Genomic DNA, 20,168 nt, shown 5'->3' with positions numbered 1-20,168 from the left:
GAATAAAGAAGAATAAGAGTTTTATGTGCTAAAGTATAAACCATTCCTCAGTCTCCACGGATAGTGGTCAGTGGACGGGGGACCCCCTCTGTTGACCAGAGATAGCCTCTGCTGTCATATTCTTCAACAGGAGCTGAACATTACCTCTATTGTTCGAGTAAAGTAATGGCCAGACTCCGTTATCACATCGACAGCTGATCTGGTGTACTAAAATATGTGCATTTATAATGACACAATACCTTAGCCTGCTTGATAATACTAATAATGGAGACAGCAGCTGACTGGGGATCTTTTTCTCGCTGTGAATATCGAATTGGTTTTCGTCGAAAATATGGCCTTCGACGATAAAAATGACCCAAGAATTTAAATCGGCCTCAAACGTGACGAATTTGATTGCGGACTCGATTTTATCATTATAGAATAAATGACGAGCTTCGTAGTGTAGGGTGAACATAAAAATACCTCCACTTTGGTCTTGCACTTATTATAACCACTGTGAAATTTTAGAAGCAATCTTCTCTCTTCACGACTTTAAGTCGGACATTTCCTTAATCGTCAGTTTCCTTTGGGAAAAGAGTGTTAGCAAAGGCTCCAGTTCAACGATGACGCATTTATATCCATCTGTAGCATTTTATATTCAAAGTGGTTCCCACATTATTGAAATTATCCATACAATTTCTTCAGGAAAGATGGTTGCTTGCTTGAACCGAGATAAGTTGATTTTTCTAAAGATATTTGAGTTTGATATCTCAAACAATCCAAAGAGCTAAGCAGCGACGCTTTAGCGTAGCTTCAGGTAGCATTTTATACACCTATGGCAGTCTGCAAGCTGATCGATGGAAACTTCATCAAGGTATGCATGATCTACATATCTGGAATGATGTGGATTAACCGCTGAGTGACTATTTATTAATGGGCTATACCAGTGTGACACCTTCAAAAAATCGACTTTTTTTGGCTTATTCGATAGTTTATATCTTCAAAAATATCCTGTGAAAGCGGCAAGGTCGTATCTTGAATAGTTTTTGAATGACAGCGTTCTAAAGAGCGACCGCTCGAAGGTATAAACCGCTCCACTTGCCTATAGGCGGAGTTTCAGAGTTAGTGTGTAGTTTCTCGAATCTTTCGCATTGTAAACAGTACATACATAATATAGGGGGCCTATATTGGTGGTGTATTAGTTGAAACTTTAAACGCGTTTTTCTCGAAACGACATTTTTCAAAATTGCGGACATCATAACTCAAAGAGAAATTGACCGATCGACTTCAAAATGAAACTGAGTATTTTTGAGTATATTCATTATACAATGACGTACGATCTTTTTGATTGGTTGAAAATTGTCAATTTGATATTAAAAAAAAGACCATTTTCTTACTCTAAAACACGACACTTTTTTCAGAACTACGCCATTTTGTTAGTGTTTGATATTTTTCAAAAATCTTAGGTCATTGTATAGGAAATACCTTCAACTTCAATGACCTTTTTGAATTTTTTTGTTTGAGCTACTCATTCGGCCGGAATCATGTCAGCAGTTGGGGAACTTTTTTTTTTGGCACCTCCGAAGACAGCACATAACTCCGTTACTTTTCAATATTTTTGTAAAAAAAAAATCTTAAAATATACCTGAAAATATACTTTATTATTTCCAAAAAAATTCAAAACATTCTATCGAGTACTTTCTTTTAAAAAAATTCCTGAAAATCGCCTAATTTTTCATGGGTTACACTGGTATAGCCCCTTAAGGATCGATTCTTCAGCTTGGAGCCAAAAGCTTGTCCAGCGGACTTCAAGACTTCTTCACTATCCCGTGTTTTCTTGACTTGATTGAGTTACCTGCGGTGCTAGGCTACCTTTGCACCACACCCGCAGAATTATTTTCTTCGTGATTATTGAATTACTTATTAGCTGCAAATCACATTTTTCCAATCCAAAAAACAAACAAATATGGCAATCAACTGTATAGAACGTTAACGTGAGTTAACAGAGTGATCTGAGCATTGCTGATGGATCGAACCAAGCATGATCACTGGAACAATTGTGACGCTACAGTTTGGAAATTGGCCAGGCATCAATTTAGAATCATACAATCGCCAAAAAACGAATGCAAAACCGAAAATAGGAGACGTGTTCAATTTAACATCCGACTATTGTATTTTTCACGACCCGTGTAATCTAAAATCCACATCCACAGGTAGCACGTCGGTCGGAAAATTCTTTTCTGTAACCGTTTGATGAAGCTTGGACAGTGTCGCCTGCATTTACCACGGAAACATACTCTGATATATTGTACGCACACGCCTGTGTACAGCATAAAGTGACGAGTACCATCGCGTACGGAGAGGTCGTCAGCTGCTCTATTAGCTCAGCCATTGATAGAACAAACACCCTCGTGATTCTCTGCAAGTTTTTTTTTCCTCAAAGACTCTTCAGACACGTAGGAGAAGCAGGTTGTGGCAACACGTGACAATGTCAATGTTTGCCTCGTTGCACCAAAGACTAGAGTACCGGGAAAGTGCGAGGTACCTGGACTCATTGGAAAGGTTGCAATTCCACCGAAATCCATGTCTATTGATGTAGATAAATTCTTTCCACCTTATCGTAATTATGATGTAAGGGTTTTCGGTGTGAGAGGTCGATTGCAGGACGAAAATTTTTGTCTACGTTTTGGCGTTTTTAAGAGTAGTTGTTAGCTTATAAGTTTCCTCTTCCCTGTTAGGCACCCCATAAGAGGCACGTTCTTTTAAAACAATCTCGGATTTTCTTCAGTTGTTGTAATTCCTTCCAACATTTCTACAATGGCCTGGCAAGACCCAGACAAATACAGAGGTCGTAGTGCTTTAATTTAGTAAAGAAAATTTCTAATTCTTGGTATAATTTTCAACAATTGACCGAAGGGAAGATTTATAGCATCGATGACTTAAAATTGTCGATCTCAACATAATTTTACTTTTCAAGTCATGTATATTATAATAACGAGTATCTTTTTATCATAAGTTATATTAGCTTTAGTGATTTAACCTCTTGGATTGATACAACCATTAATAAATGTTCAACATCTGGAGAGAGCCCCCCCCCCCCCCTCCCCCCTCCAAATGGCAGAAATACTCGTCGCATAATTGAGTCCCCACACCAGTAAACCTTATACCATATCAAATAACGTTTTACACAATCGACGAAAAATCATTCACACGAACTCCAAATGTATCACATTCGATTATCCTGTCAAGAAACCGAAGCTTAAGGAACATGTGCGGATAGATAAATTAAGTTTTTTTCATTGTTGGTATTAAGGAACAATGTCGTAAAAAACCAACATATGTTGGATTTAAAAAAAAACATCAGTAATTATCGCACACGTTTTCCTTATTACTCCAGGGTGTAATGAAAAGTAGGTATGACTTCTCATCCGAAGTTGTATGAGACTTTTATGACGTAACCGACCTCACAAAGACTGTCGCGCATTGTTTTTATGGTCCGGAAATGGGTACTGCTACACTAGAGAGCTAGGTTCGTCAATCTGAATGTGTAGGATTACCTCAGGCAGAGTTAGAGCTCGAGCAGCTTGTACTAGAATCAGAAGTAACGTCGCTCGTACTTCTCGTTCTTATCCGATGATGACGATCAGGATCACGTCTCGGGCCTTCTTCCTTGGCGGGCTGCACTTACCGCCACGTGGCGATCTTCTCCTTGTCGCTTCGCTTCGCATTTCGTCCTTGAGGAAATGCCGCTACGAGATCATCCCGAAGATCCACAGATCATCCCGAAGGAGGTACGTGCCCCGGGTGGCCAGGTGTACATCTCCAATCTTCATCGCCGCCGGGGCGCCGGGTGAACCTTGTATTCTGTGCAGGTTTATAACATGTAAGTGTGCTTTACGAGTCTGCCCGATTTCCACGATTTACAACCATTACATGACCCGATCGATGCTGCAACTACTACATTTATGAACTGTACTCGATTTCACGATGCTTGCACGCATATCCCAAGGAGTTAACCGACCTCTACATGAGCCAGTCGCATCTCTGCCTTGTTACAACAACCCACACAGATCAGAGGACAATAAAAATTTTTACTGTCGGCTCTCGGAATTGATAGTTCTGATCTCTCAGCTGGATAGATTTTTTTCTTCCCCGTTTTTGATTTCTTCCTGAGGATGGCTCTAGACTGTAAAACCATAAAATTATGGTATATTTTTCCTTCCGCTGTTTTGGCTCTTGCAGAATGTAACTTGCCCAATATCTAGGGAACCTTATGAAATCGATTAGTTATAACGTTAAAAAAAAAATGCAATGGTTTTGTTGGCGATTTGATAGATGGGCACTAGCGTGGTCTAAAAAATTCGAATATTTTTTTTCCAAATCACATATTTAATAGTTATAAGAATAAGAAATAAAACGTATATTACAATTTGAGTCCTTAATGTTAATATTTAGTGGTTCCTGAACAAAATTTTCCATTTTCTATTTAATTAACACGTGATAATAATTTTAATTATTTGTAAATTTTGTAGATAGAAATACTAGACTTGTCACAAAATATTGTGGTTTTTTTTGCGTAAAGTATTCCAACCGTTATAAAATCATGTTATTCAATTAATTTTCAACTTAAGCAAATTTATTTTCTAATTATTACAAGTAATAATATGTAATGTATGGAGCATTCTCTGTCAAAACTTACGGGAATAATCATTCGAATTTTTGATTCCATCGAAATTTCTATGGGTGATAACAGCTAATCAGGGGAGTTTTTACGATTTATTTTAGATGTTTTTCGTTCGTGTTCTTGAGATATGAATTTTTGAATTTTATCTTCCGAAAATTCACAACTTTTTTAAAAATTGATCAAATGAGGTTATTTTCTCATCATTTTTTATTTCAACTATATTTCAGGAAAAAAAATAAAAATAACGTGATTATTACCAATTGCGGTATAATTTTTTTATTTAAAGCTCAGACTTCACGGTTTCGAAAGGTTGGATATTTTTTTTTTCTTTCAAATTCTCCCAATAAACCTTGTATCTTTTACATATTATACCGTCGGATTTACCGTGGGATCACATCTCATTCTATTTTTTTTCTCAATTTGAAATTTCAATCTACAGAACAAGGCTTCTGTATCAAATCAGACAGGAAGATGTCGTTAAATTTTGACTCCCTTTGGATCTCGTTCACTCAATTTTACTACTTTGACGACTAGGCACTATTATTCTCAAAATTTTGGCGAGTTGAATCCTGCTATCAACATTAAATAATCCGTTCATGATGCGATGTGTTTTTCTACTAGGAAAGCATACCTACAATTTGTTAGATTTCTTTTATTTACGAAGCAATCTAACTTTTTCACCAATTCGTCAGATTTCTTTGTTTCATAAATCACTTTTCACAGATTATTTAATATTGATTGTATATGGGTATACATTTTTTTTTTTTACACAGTTTCAACTTCAACCTTGAATAATTTTTGAAAGAATTGAAATATCAGAAAATTATAAGAAACCTTTTTTTATAAAGCATTGAACCCCATACAAAAATATCTATCGAACATTTATGTACATTGCCTTGTTACTGAACTACAAAATTTAGGAATAACTGAAATTATTCTCGTATTAAAATTTCGCATAGAAATCAAAAAAATACCTCTCTGAGAAAATTTTAGGATTTGCAGAAAATGTAAAAGTTTGATACAATAAGAAGAAAAAAAAAAATAAAAAATGGCAATCATCGAGAAATTTTCGATTTTTTACAAAAATCTCCAAAAAAAAAAAACAACGATAAAGATAGATTTCAATAATTTTTTTGTATTGTTTTTCGTTTTTCAAAAAGTACAATCCATAACAAAAATTTACAAAAAAAAACAAAAAACATCCAGACAAGTCAAAATTTGAAAAAGTTATAGCTATTTCATGAAAAATTCATAACTTTTTTTTTGGTTGGGAGAAAAAAATTTGAAAAAATTCTGAGCAACGTTTTTCATAGGGTAGGAAAGGATAAGAAAAAATCAGTCAAATCGAAAGGGGTCGGGTTCGAAAGTGGTCGATTTGGCATGGGTTGCCCGATATATATTATATATTTTTATTTATCGGGATAAATCAATTCGTGCCTTTCATAACTTGGTAACTGTAAACTAGAAACAATTTGAGTTAGCACATCACACTTCTTATACCTACTTGCTTTTAGTGAAATTTGATTGAAATAGCATACATAACATATGGTTGTGTGTAAATGTGTGAACGTATATAATATACACCTGATACTAGATACAAATTATGCACTGTAGTAAATGTGAAAAATGAATACAACGCCTAGGTCGTAGTACCTGAGAAGGTAAAACGTGTCTCAGGCATGGAACGTCTAAACTAATGTATTCATAATTAAATAGCCATCAGAGTGAGACGTAGTAGGGCTCGCACTTTATAATCAGGGCATTTCTATTCGAAGTGGCGTGCGTGTATCTATATATATATAGCTATAGCATAGAGTTCTTAATGCGCACGCTTGTCTATGCAAATAATCACTATCCTCCCCCGTACTATCATTCAATTAAGCACTGATCGCTGCTCCGTATCTCTTCCCTTCCTATCTTTCTTCTCTCTTTTCTACTCTCACCACTATTCCGAGTGACAAGAAATTCAACAAGTGGTTAAGTTCGCAAAAATGTCTCGCTGGGATGTGTTTTGAACCCATAAAACATTACCAAACGAAATTTTTCTACTTTGTCATTTATGTAATTCAAAACATACGCCACTGATAAAATACAAAATTTATTCAGTTCTAAACTAAGAACAATTGCGTCGATTGAGACGAAAATTATCAAAATCCGTTGATTCATTCTCGAGATAAGATTTTTTTTTTTTTTTTTCATAATAATCGAATAACATAAATATTACTGGACTGATCATATCGAAAATTGAATTAGTTGTGAGTTGAGAAAAAAGCCTCGTTAAACGTGGAGATCTAGTACAGACTCAACGTTTTATTTTCAGGATGATTATAATAACTTTCCCTTGTCTTCTTTTTTTTTCAAGCAAAGCGGGATTTTAAAAACATATTTTTCTTGCGTCTCTCTCCTTTTATTGAAACAATATGGAATAGAAGCAAAACGCATACAAGCCCAGGTAACTGACGTAATAATCTCTGATATCAGGTCTTACCTACGTTGTTTCACATTTTCCGAGCTCATACGCCGTGGAATAAAATATTTTCCGCGGATTTCATGGTATTTCAGGCTATGAAGAGACACGTTTGCATCGCAGGAGACCTAAGAATGCGAATTATGGAACGACTCGATAAGCAGTGCGGCCGAGGGTTGCGAGCGAGTCAAGGTTGGTGCCTAACGTGTGCAGCACACACGGCAAGGCTCTCACGCATGCGCACGTCCCGCGATAATTATACACGTATTTAAACACGAAGGATGTTGACCCCTCGAATTACGTAATCATCGGCAGTGAGCCGAAGCGTAGTTTAATTGATTTTTATTCCTATTTATTTGGAGGAAATTTATATACCGGTATATCGTAAATCGTTAGTCTTTATTATGGATAATATGGTGAGCTCGTATCACATGCAAAGGATATTGCACAGGTATGAATACTTACATGATCGATAATTTATATCTGTTATACACACACGTACTTCTTGGACACAGCGTGCAAACCAGAAATGAGTCGCTCGATTTTCGTGCAACCATCGTGACGATACGTATCGTAATCAAAATTCGCATGTCGTCCCCGGCTCATAATGAAAGCACTATTAAAAATTTCACCCTAATGATGTATAGTACATTAATATAAAAGGCAATTTATTATCAGCGAGTCGCGAATGATTATTTTTTATATTTTAACTTTTTTATTTCTTATTCACAGACTCAGGTCAAATAAATATGTAAATTAATAATGAACGATTAAATTTATCGCAAATTCTCTACCTTTACCGTAGACCAGCTAATTTTGAAAATAACCAAGCAAGAAAATATAACTCTGTATACCAGAGTGACAAGAAGATTGCAATTTTATTTTCACCAAATACAAATGAACGACGACAATTTTCAAGACTTGAGAATCTTGCAAAAAATCGTTCAAAACCTAGAACAAAATTAAGAGAAAAATTGTTGTATTCGGATGTAAATCATAAAATACAATTTATCGTTGAAAGAATATTCTTATCACTCACAAGGAAGGTCACGTTACTGTACCCCCACAACCTGGGTCAAAAAAATTATATTTTGTAGTTCACACCAAAGTATAAACCCTCACAAAAAATTAGCGGCCCACTCGCATATTTAAGGGGTGAAATTAATTCTCAAAAATCGGTGGTTTTTTCGTTTTTCGCTGATATCTTCGAAACAAAAATAGATACGGCAAAAGTTTAAATAGCAAAGTTATTCATTTTTCAGTGCTCTGCAATAATACGCAGTCGAAAATTATATAGAATTTTTTTTATTTTTTATTTTAATAAAAAACGGGTTTTATTACACATTTTTTTCTATCTTTTCGTAATAAACGTAATTGTTTCGACTCCACATTTAATTATATTAATCTACATTTGTTTTTTACGTCTCAAGAGGTCATGGAACCGGAGAGTTATTTTTTTCAAACGCAAAAAATTTTATAGATTTGAACTGATTACATGTTCTTATCATAATCAAACTGTGAGGTCGACTGTTTGAAATACGTTTTATTTTTTCATGATATCCTATCTGAGATGTTCAATACCGTCTTATCAATAAAAAATGAGGCTCTATATAAACTGACTCTTGCCACATTTAAGTTAGTATTGACGGTTTCCGTTCATTAAAGTTCTCTGGTTATAGGAGTACATTATTAAGAACGTATTGAATACTGTGAACTTTGTCAAAAATGTATATCAATCCAGTGAATGTCATAAATATTTTGTCGACTTATTTTATGATGATGAATTTGCCCGAAACACCAGTGAATGAGAATGAAATGAAACTAGCAGATACAATTAAAGAGTTTTTAATTGAAAGCATAAACACATACGCGAGAATCGAAATTGAAGAAGACGAAACCTTGGATTTTCAAGAACAATTCAAACACCATGAGCCTGAAAGTGTAGAAGACAGTGAATTGGAATGGGATTCAATTTCATCTGATGAGGCAGCAGATGACTCTCAATGTACAAAAAATGAAGATGAGATTTCATTCGATTACAAGAAGAAAGCTGTGGAGTTTTGGAGAAGTGGAAAAACAAAAAATTTAAATATTCGTACAGTTGCACACCGTTTTAAAAAAGTGATTTCTAAAACACAATTGAAGCGTTGGGCTCATCAAATCAATAAAGGTGGGACTTATAAAGAAAAATTAAATGAGATATCTCAATATACTTTAAATCGCTTCATTGAAGCAACTGAATGTGGCAAGATCGTACACGATATTGATTTGCGACGATGGGCTTTGACCGCACATAAAAATTTCATGAATTCCGATGCACGATTCAAAGCGTCAAAAGAATGGGTGAATAAGTTCAAAAGAGCACATCGCATTACGTCTCGGAAAATTACAAAATTTATTACCCGGAAAACTTTAGAAGACTCAAAAAATCTTAAAAAAACGGCTGAAGAGTTTACAAATAACGTTAAATCTGTTATCAACGACCTTGGTCTGGAAAATGTTTACAATTCGGATCAAAGTGGATTTCAATTTGAAATGCATTCTGGTCGCACTCTTGCAAACCAAGGATCAAAAGAAATTGAATGCGTTGTTCAATCAATATCTTCAACAACTCATTCTTATACGATTCAACCAACGATATCCGCCGATGGAAAATTACTTTCACCGTTATATCTTGTATTAAAAGAAATCGGTGGTGACTTTGGCCCACGCGTAGAAAAAACGTTATTCAAACCCACAAACGTTTTTGTTTCGGCATCGAAATCTGGAAAGTTAACATCAGGTAAGAACTATTCAAATTATACATTCTTGTGGCATATTAAATATTGCAAACCAAATCAAATGAAATATTTCTTTCGTTTTTTCGACAGATCATTTCAAACAGTGGCTGACCGAAATCTATTTTCCGAATGTTGGCGACAACAGTGCGCTTTTAATCGACTCCTGGAGTGGACACTGTTCAGAAGTAGTTGATGCAGTAACTCCTCCTAACAAAAAAATTGTACTAAAAATTATTCCAAAAGGAACAACAGGACAAATACAACCATTAGATGTGTTTGGTTTTCGAATATGGAAAAATTTTGTTCGGCATTTTTCAGATATAGTAATTCTTTCCGGTAGCGATATAAATCTGCATTTGAGGAATAACATAATCAAACTGCAGTCACTTGTTCACAATCAACTGTCTTCCCCACGTTATATTAATATGCTTAAATATGCATGGTACAAAAGTGGGTACATAGAAAAAACACCCCCTGAGTTTATCAATCTGGTGACGTTTGGTTTTGGAGATAATTCGGAACCACGATGTCACATTTGTGGTGATTTAGCTGTTATAACATGTTCGTGGTGCAAAAAACCTTTGTGTCTCAAACACTTCTTTGAGGAGTATCATTATTGCAATGAATACATTCCATAATACGAAATGAAGAAACTGATAAGTGCATTGCCTGCTTTTTTTCCTGTCATGAGTACTAGACATTTTAATAGCTATATAATATATGAATTAAAGGATTTTAGAAAATAAAAAACCGATATGCATATTAAATAAAGTTTTATATAAAATGAAAGAAAATCATGTGATACTTATTCGCTTGTACTAAAATGGATGCAAAAAACTAAACTAGATGTAAAAGATTTATGAGTATTTTACGATAAGGGTGGAACAGCATATCTGGATTTACTAAACCTATATATGAATATAAACATATTCCGTTTGACGGATTTGTCAACCTTGTTTAATTTTCAGGCAAAATAAGAACTTTTTCAGTGATCAAATGACGAAAAATGTATTAATAAACACGTTTTTTTTTAAATAAAAAAAATAAAAAAATTTTTCCAATTTTCGACTACATATTATTGCAGAGCACTGAAAAGTGAACAACTTTGCTATTTAAACTTTTGTCGTATCTATTTTTGTTTCGAAGATATCAGCGAAAAACGAAAAAACCACCGATTTTTGAGAATTAATTTCACCCCTTAAATATGCGAGTGGACCGCTAATTTTTTGTGAGGGTTTATACTTTGGTATGAACTACCAAATATAATTTTTTTGACCCAGGTTGTGGGGGTACAGTAACGTGACCTTCCTTGTCAGTGCTGTGTTCAAAGATAAGAAGAAAATCTCATTAGAATCGACGTACTACTATAGATGGTATATTGAATCGATTCAACTCAAGTCTGAATATATTACAGGTCTTATTTTTTTCTATTTCCATCGGGTCTTTCATCGAGGTCGTCCTCTATTAGAGAAGTAGTATCAATCGCTGACAAACTGATAAAACACACAAATTCAGTGAAGTCATAATTATTTTCTAAAAATGAATCCATTCCCCATACGAACCACGTTGATGATAATTAAATACAGATATTAACTGGTCACCACTTTTCAACAAACTCGTTCGGTCATTGTAAAAGGTTCAAAGTCAAGAATTTGTCCGACAGTAATTTTAATAAGATCTTTATAATTTCAGAAATTGACCTTTGAATTGATCTTTGTTATGAAGGGTGAAAATTTCATTTCAAAACTCATCGATCAGAACGTTTCAATTTTTTGGATACGCCGAACGAAAAAAAAACAAAGCAAAAAAATTAGATCTTCTGGGAAATAACACTGCCATTTAAGAAATCTACCAAAAATTTAGTTTTGAAAGGCGCTAATAATTAAAATAACGTGAAAGCTTTAGAAGTCCCGAACCTCTGATTCCTGTACGTCATTGATACACCTTGACAGTCTGTAAAATAAAAATTGTCAAAAAATAAGCATATATATATATATATATATGGAACAAGAAGAAAATAATAATGACAAAACCTGTTCGCCAATCACAAGGGCGTGTCGAAACAACCTTTCATCACCTTTAATTATTGTCTTACATAAATAAGACAAAGACGAGCTATACGCGTGGGTACATATTCAGCTGTCCATTTCTCTTTCCTTATTTTCCACTCGCCTATTTCGCACTATACCTCATACCATCAGAAAACATCGGTGCGGACGCGTCAGTGTTCACTGGGTCAATAGTTCTACGTACGTATGACACTGATTGGACACAAGCTGGTGTTAAAATTTGATACGGACGTCGTGCCGGCGGGCAGTAGATACGTGAAAATATTATTATTCGAATATATTCGTACAGTCAGTGTTGCGCATGCGTAATCGAACGCCGCGTTTCGTTGCGCTGCGTCCCGGCGCGTATCGGTGCGTGTTTAATATGCGCGGGCGTCGGGTCGCGTGCGTGATCCAAGCCAAGTTCTCACGACGAAAGTAGCAGACGACCACCGCTTGCCTCCAGGACTTGGCTGCCCTGCGCTATCCGGCACCAGCCAACCACTGAGCAACGGTACACGTATGGCCGTTTAGGAATTTACCAATGTCTTTAAAACCGGAGTAAAGACGTATAGATTACAGATTCCGTCATCGGTCGACTTCCTTGCTGAAGGAACGTTCGGGAAAAAGATGCTTTTTTCCGTCTTATCCTGCATGGATGAAAAACGATAATTCTCTGCTGTGTCCGCAAAAAATTTTTGCCTGGAACTGAAGCCGTAAAACTTTTTATCACAGTATAAAATAAACATTCAACAGGGTTACTATGCAGTTGTGAAAAAATTTGAAAATACTGGAAAAACAGGGGAATATGAATCCACGATGGAAAAAATAAATATCAATGTTTCCAAAACAAACTGAAAAATCAGAGCGGTCTTAATCAGCCCAAGCAAATATTTTAGGAACTAAAAGAGATGTAACAAATAGTCTCACACAACATTTCTAAGATGTCGAAATCAAAGTTTGTAGAATTAAAGGTAAGGAAAGAAGCTCAGTGAACAAATTCTAAAAAATTGGGATAGAAAATATGAGGGCAGAATAAAAAAAAAAATTCCAAAAAATTTTTAGAACAAAAATTAATATTCTGTCTCTTTGGATTTGTCTGTGATTCCGCCATTAGCTGCTCACATACAAAGTAAGTGTTCCTAATCAACAATCGAACACTATTTGCAAAATCTCGAAACAACACACTCCCAAAGTAGACTGATTTTTCTTTTTGTTTATAAGATATTCGTCTGGGGCAGAGTTGTACGTAATGCATTGCTTTTTGTTGATGCATTAACTTTTAGATTAGCCATTAGTTTTTAATTTTTAATGGAAAATAATTCCCATTAACCATTCAATTTTAATTCTTAATAAAAATTATTTCCATCACAGAATCAAAATGAATAGTTGAGCTGTACTTTTCCATTAAAAATTTCACAACCCTGTTCAATTCTCATGTGATACTGTTTATCGTGTCGATTCATATAGTTACGATTCTGGTCCAGTTGAGAAGAGGTGAAATAACGTTGCACATTGCCAGTGCAAGTAAATGAATTGAAAACTTTTTAAAATCCTATCAATAATAATTTCGCATTTTTATTTCATAACAAGTATCTGAAATGATAATGAAGTTTTTGATCCTGGTAATGAGATCGAGCTTGTTTCAGAGAATGGCTACCATGCATGTAAAAACATTTCAAGTCCGTAGAAACGTTCCTTGGATGATTTTGATAGCATTCGGTTACCTAATACAAACCAGTTTTCGCCGAATTACCTCGGAATTCAGAAGTACAAGGACATCGTGTCCCCAAGCAAAGTATAAATAATTTTTAATCGAGAAAATCGATTCACCAAACGGGCTGGTGAAGAATAAGTAACCAACAAAAAATGCTGCTGAAATTTTCTAAAAAATTACAAGAGAATTTCAGCAGCATTTTTTGTTGGTGACTTATTTTTCATCAGCCCGTTTGGTGAATTGATATTCTCGACTAAAAATTATTGATACTTTGGTTAAAGACATCTTTTGACGTGTTTGAATCGAATATTTATTTGTAACCGACCGAATTATTATAACAGCAAACTTACCTTACGGGTAATGAACCCCTTTAGAAGCGCAGACCGTTAAAGAACGTTGCTACTTTCTTTATACCCATATCCGAAAATCGTTGAAAAAAACTACATTTGGAGTTTTTGAAAAAGTTATGATACCAGTAGAATGTCTATCGATCGGTATAATTATACGATAATCACGGTGAGATGCTTCGATCCGTTTAACTCTTTACCTAAGCTTCTCACGATCAAATTAATTCGCAAATGATTTGTCGCGATACACCTTGGCATAATTTAATTGAACTACCCAAACGTATTTCCGAAGTAGTAAAACTAGGGATAAGGATCTCGATCTCAAAAGTTGGAGACTGCGTAAGCATTGACCGGGGTCATTCACCCGCTGAACTGTGTTACGAATTTAAATAGTCAACCAATTTCCATTCGAAACCAGTAAAACAAACCAAAAATATACCGAATAAAAATAAAAAGTGGTGGAAAGCAAGAACGGTGAGAGAAACAACACGTGGAAATGTAAGAAAGTAAACCAAAGAGAATATCTCGAAATTTTGTGACAGCATTCCATCCTTTAAACTTAATACGTACGTCATTACTTATACTTTCGTAAGGTCTACCGATTATCATGTCTTCAAATAGACTCGTTGCACCGATAAACATGCACACATACGTACGTACGTAAATTGATGCGACACGTGTACATAAGCTTAAATATGAATACGTGGCATGCCGATAGAATACTAAAGCTTAGTCCGCATTCATTCATGAATCTCTAGGCTCTGTCTATGGCCGAGAAGCTGAAGAGGCAAAACGTCACATGTTGCTAGCAATGGACTCGATCAACGCGGAAGCATAAACAAATTTTTCCTCTTTCTGCTGTTTGCAAGGTAAATTATAATGCCTACTTGAACACGCACCAATGAAAATTATTTCTGAGTAATCAAACGAAAACAACGATTTCCATATATATCTGGTTCTACAACTGGATCCCCCTGGATTGATTTTCCCCGGACTGAAAAGTATATTTATTTATTCTAATTTATCTATTTTAATTCATTTATTATTCATTATCCTGGAGATTTTAGCAAAGGGAGATTTTATTCGGAAAGATTTCAACCGAAGGGAAATTTTGTTCAGAAGGATTTTTCTCGGATAATTTTGTTCACTGAGATATAGATCGGATACCGTTTGGTTTGGGTTTGCTTATTTCGAGAAATGAGTTAGAACCGACAAGCAGACGGAAAATTCAGCGCAACTCAGTTGTATCTGCCACTGGAACCACATTGTTTGGCGCATGCACAGTTAGTTGTTCAGTTTTCTCATGCTGCGAAGGTGTATTCCGAATTTGGCCCCTTTTTATATTGTAGCCTATCGTCGAGCATGTCTGACATTTGCGACTGGCTGCAAGTATTTCTTATGCTGCTTGCGTTCAAACGGCAATTGAAATTGCTATAGATTCCACGCATGCCTCGCTCAGTCGTAGAGTCAATATTCGAGGCACCGCTGCTTCGGCCAATGCGGTGGTCGAAGACTTATCTAATAATCGTCTACGCGAATTCCGGCCCGAATTCAAACGAAGGTCACTGGTTGGCTATTTTCCGTGAGTTCTTACGGTTCTTACTAATTCAAATCCGGGTTATTACACGAATATTTTATTAAAAAACTGGCATGTAACGTATTCTTGCATAATACAATGAGAAATTTTTTTAAACATTTTTACTCTCTCCCATTACCGAGAAATATAGTTCCGAATACAGATTGAAAATTAGTTTTGTAGCTCTAATCGGAAAATCTAGCGAATGTTACTATTCTTTTTGATTTTGGTCACACGTACTATATTTTCTTGTAACTATTTCAAGAATTCAATGTTGGTGCGAAAACAAATTGATTTTGAGGACTAATTCAATTTAGAAAATATATCAAATTAAGTAAACAGATTTAATGTTGCAATAACCAGAAAGCATTGCCGCGACGATATCCATGTTACTCAAATTTCCTTGTAAATTTGACGGTTAAAATTTTTTCCAATGTAACATATTCACTACGGAGAATATACTCAAAATCATGGTGAGATAAAAAGTAAAATAACATACGAATATTCTAGAAACGGTCGCACACGTGTCTTTTATAACCAGCGCATTCTTTCACACGCTAGCCGGCTAAGAGCTTTAGACCGCTATAGATATATACAGCATATTTCACTTTTGAGTAAGGCTTAACGGTTTATTTATCAGTACAGAATATTTCTTCCAGCTCACCTAATATTAGCTAAAATAAACACCGGTGCTCATTTCTAAAAATCGCGGACCAACGTTCATAATGTTTACTAATACCTTGAATTTATTTTCTTCAAAGAGTAGAGACTGAAAAGGAACATCAGTTTGGTGTCCCCCTCTGATCTCGTTGAGACTGATGTACGTTGTAGAACATTAAAAACTAAGACACACTAATTTTTTTTTATCTGCGGAAAAACGGTTTCAAGGGGTGAAAACGACCCCGAAAGATGGGCACTCAACCAGGTGATTTCTTGACGCGCTTCATGTATTTGAATGAAACCAACACTGACATGTTTTTTTTTTAAAGAATAGGAAAACTTCAGCGTTAGTTTTATTCAAATCCATCAAGCTCATCAAGAAATCACCTCGTTGGGTGCCCATCTTTAGAAGTCGTTTTCACCCCTCCAAACCTTTTTAAGAGAAACAGTCAGACGACTAAGAACCAGTCAGAATTGTGCACAAATCAGAAAAAAGAACACTTGAGCATGCACTCACTGTATGCCTCATATTATTTCCAGATTTCCTTAGCTACCTTAATCGATTCTTCAATTCGTGCACTACCTATACGATTTATGTATGACAATGCCGCCGTGTTATCAATTCTCATTCAAATATGGTAATATCTCCTACATCTCTCGCAACACGTTGTAAAGCATAGAAGGCTGTCATTAACTCTAAATTAATAATGTGATGTAATAATATTTAAGCTCCTAGAACATATTAACTCTATCTCTGCTCAAACAAGCGCTTCATCCAGGTAAGGACGCCTCAGAGAAAATCTCTATAGCAAAATTCAAGCTCGCTGTTAGGCCGATGGCTTTCATAATGTTTGATTTACACCATAAGAAATCTTCTCTTACTCCTGGAGTAAGATTCGTGCAAGCTTCAAAATTCTTTTTTGTTGCATTTAAGACCAGAAATTCTTTTCATTGATTGAAATAACTCCATCCATAATCCATAGTTGGTAAGCATGAGCCCCATGTTCGTACCAATGATGCAAACTCCCAATTTTGCACTGCTCAATCTTTTTTAATCTGTATTCATAGATTGGTATATACTGCACTTTCTATTTCATGGAAGCTCGACTATCATTTTTTCTGAATTTAAAATAAAAGCAAAGAATCAACGTTGTCACGTTGAAGAACATTGGCTTTAATCCTCATTGATGATAAACGTTAGGCTAGTCAACTCCTACTTGTTTTTTTCCAAGTTATTCACGTATAGCTTAGCTAAATTCTCGACGAGCCAAATTTCATCTAACAATGAATGTAAAACCAGTCCAAATTTCCTGGCTCTATCGTGAGATACCGCACACTTTAATTATCTTTGTAAAAGACATAGAACTTGAAAAACTGGCCGTGAAATTGGAACCGCAAAATTTTAAGAGGCGTCAAAATCTAGCGTTGTTACGAAACAGTCTTGTTTGATAAGATCTTTGGGTCTGCGCATGTCTCATAACTTGAAATGCTCTGTCTAGATAAAAATAAGACGATTGGAATCGTCTGGTTTCCTACCCAAAAGGTACTTGAAAGCAATTGTCCATCAACTTCTCGACAAGGTCCTTTCGCACTTTTCATTAGCAGTTTACTGATTTGCTCTGGAATCTCAATTTATTCAATTTGGAACCAATTTGACTCCTTGGAGCTCGAGATTGAGTTCATGGATAACAAAATTGAATCTTGTAACCCTAACTCTATGACAGAACTTTTATATCAAGGTAAATTCACGCTTGGCATCCAAAGAAAATTTCAAGCGGCTTGCTAATTTACTTACTATAGGGCTTATTTGCCAGGATTTTCCTGCTCCTTTTATATTAGTTTCCGGTGAATCGTGTTTCTTTGATGCTAACTACCTGATCTTCCCCCTCTCGCCCCACTCCTTCACTATTTGATGGTGGGCTGATTGACAAGGTGATCCTTTCAAACTTGAGAATACTGTTTTCGTTTGTGGACATCGTCCTAGACAACAGTTTCAATATTCTAACAAATCACTCCAAAGATTTTGCAGTTTTCAGTATATTTTTAAACTTTTCTAAAAAGTCATTTGTCAGGATCAGTAGCATTCAGATTTTGTTTTGAGAAAGAATTTAAGTCGGCTAATACTAGTGACTTTTTAGTTGGAGATTCATCCTACTATAGGTCCACCAAGACTCTCCTCATGTTACTTAAGTCAACGATCATCTGCATTCTATCTGGAGATTGCTTTTTGAGAAGTTTGGAAAGTAGTGCGGCAAGGGAAGTAACGTACATGGCTACTTTCTGCTGTTTTCTAACGATCGCGATCCGGGGGTTTCTTTTAATGATGGGATTTTGTAAATATGGGATCTTTGTGCTACCTTCAAACGTTATGTACTTATGTCGACTATTCAAGCGTTGCTCCTCCTTCTTCTGCTTGTGTAGCTTCTTCGTCAATCGCTGCAACAGTTTCTCCAGATTTTCTGTTTCTTCACCTGAATATTTTCTCTTGATTCCCATTTTTCTTGTATCACTGCTTCGGCGTGTGGCTTTCTTTTGCGCAAAGAAGATGAATGATGGGAGCGGACGAGTACGGATGGACTTAGGCTACAGCATAACTAGCGAATTCTAGGCTTTAAAATTTTGGCGCGAACGATATTAAGTAAGGGTGCTTCTGGTATATCTTGAGAAGAAGACTGACAGTACAACTTAACGATGAGATGCATTTAAATGGGTAACGGACAACAGTATAAATTGAGTACGTTGTATGAATATAAAGTAGTCTCATCTCTTCGTATTATAGTATATTTACTGGTGTTTTATGAGTCGGCATTATTTCGGCAGGCACTATTCTCTTGACGTGGCAAATCGCTTTGCACACAACCTTCGCTTCCTATCACAAACATTTACTATATTTACGCAAACTCTGTCGTACATGTAGTTGGCAGTATTAAAAGAGCTCAATATCTGCCCTTTCATATAGTTCCATGGAACAATTACTAATAGTGTGTATGTTCGATTTCGTGTGTTTTGCTTCCTCTATCGAATACCTCTATACTGGTAGATACTCTCAACGTTTCGGTAGGAGTAATGGTCTCTCACAACACTTGCTGCTTCATCTCGTCAAATCTTGTGCATCAGAAACCCGCCTAAAAGGGGCATGAATGACAGTCCGGCTTACAAGTTAGCCAATACCAGGGACAAATTACCACTTTAGCCTGATCCAGCTACATACGCTGTGAGTCTACCGATGCCTTACCCACGTTCGATGACAAAAATGACCCCCCAAATATCTTCTTAAGGTTTTGGAGCGCTTAACAAGTAACTCTCGGGCCCTCCGAAGTAACATCAGCTCCATTCGTCAGAAAACATGACAAAACTGAGTATAGTAACATTAGCCTGAGTGTGACGACCTATAATTTATCTAGTTGTATAGTTCTATCGTAACATTGAAGTTTGAGTTGTTTTCCTCATGTTCCTTTCTTTTTCTGAGATCAAATACAAATTTCAACGTTAGAAATATTCATCATTACAGCAGAAATATAAATTACTTCCCTTTCATTGTTGTTACTAATCGTGGGGGGTAAAAATGTAGAAAGATCAAAAAACATAAAAGTCACATTGTCGAGTTTTCGACGACGTAAGTATTAGTAATACAGAATCTTTCAAATGTAGAAAGTTGAAATGTCGTAAATTGTAAATGTAGAGAGGTAAAATACAAAAAAATTTATTCAAAATTCTGGTACATTCTGATTGATTTTGACTGTTGTATATTGAAACTTCGATATTAAGACCCTCATATTCTTCAATACCCCCCCCCCCCCCTTCTCCCTCCCCCCTCCCCCCTGTACCAACACCTTGACACTTCAGAGCCTGGCGCCCCATTCATTTAATTTTGGTTACTATATGTTATGGCCTTACAATTTATAATAAG

General features: G+C 35.7%; 2 protein-coding genes across 7 annotated transcripts in view; both read left to right on the top strand.

Moving 5' to 3' along the window:
• Positions 1-20,168, top strand: part of LOC124410190 (telomerase-binding protein EST1A-like) — a 224,985-nt gene that overhangs the window by 175,354 nt on the left and 29,463 nt on the right. The window lies entirely within an intron of this gene.
• LOC124410191 lies at positions 8,724-10,653 on the top strand. Of its 2 annotated transcripts, XM_046888366.1 has the most exons (3): positions 8,724-8,757; positions 8,932-9,912; positions 10,001-10,653. In XM_046888366.1, the coding sequence occupies exons 2-3, from the start codon at positions 8,946-8,948 to the stop codon at positions 10,546-10,548; spliced, it is 1,515 nt and encodes a 504-aa protein (XP_046744322.1). In that variant the 5' UTR covers positions 8,724-8,757; positions 8,932-8,945; the 3' UTR covers positions 10,549-10,653. The 2 variants fall into 2 exon arrangements, with proteins under 2 accessions (XP_046744322.1, XP_046744321.1); XM_046888365.1 differs by lacking the exon at positions 8,724-8,757 and having other exon boundaries at positions 8,767-9,912.

Source organism: Diprion similis, chromosome 9 (assembly GCF_021155765.1).
Source record: "Diprion similis isolate iyDipSimi1 chromosome 9, iyDipSimi1.1, whole genome shotgun sequence".
Taxonomy (NCBI): Eukaryota; Metazoa; Arthropoda; class Insecta; order Hymenoptera; family Diprionidae; genus Diprion; species Diprion similis.
Note: the sequence above shows the minus strand (reverse complement) of the source record. Positions and strands in the feature narration are given on the sequence as shown.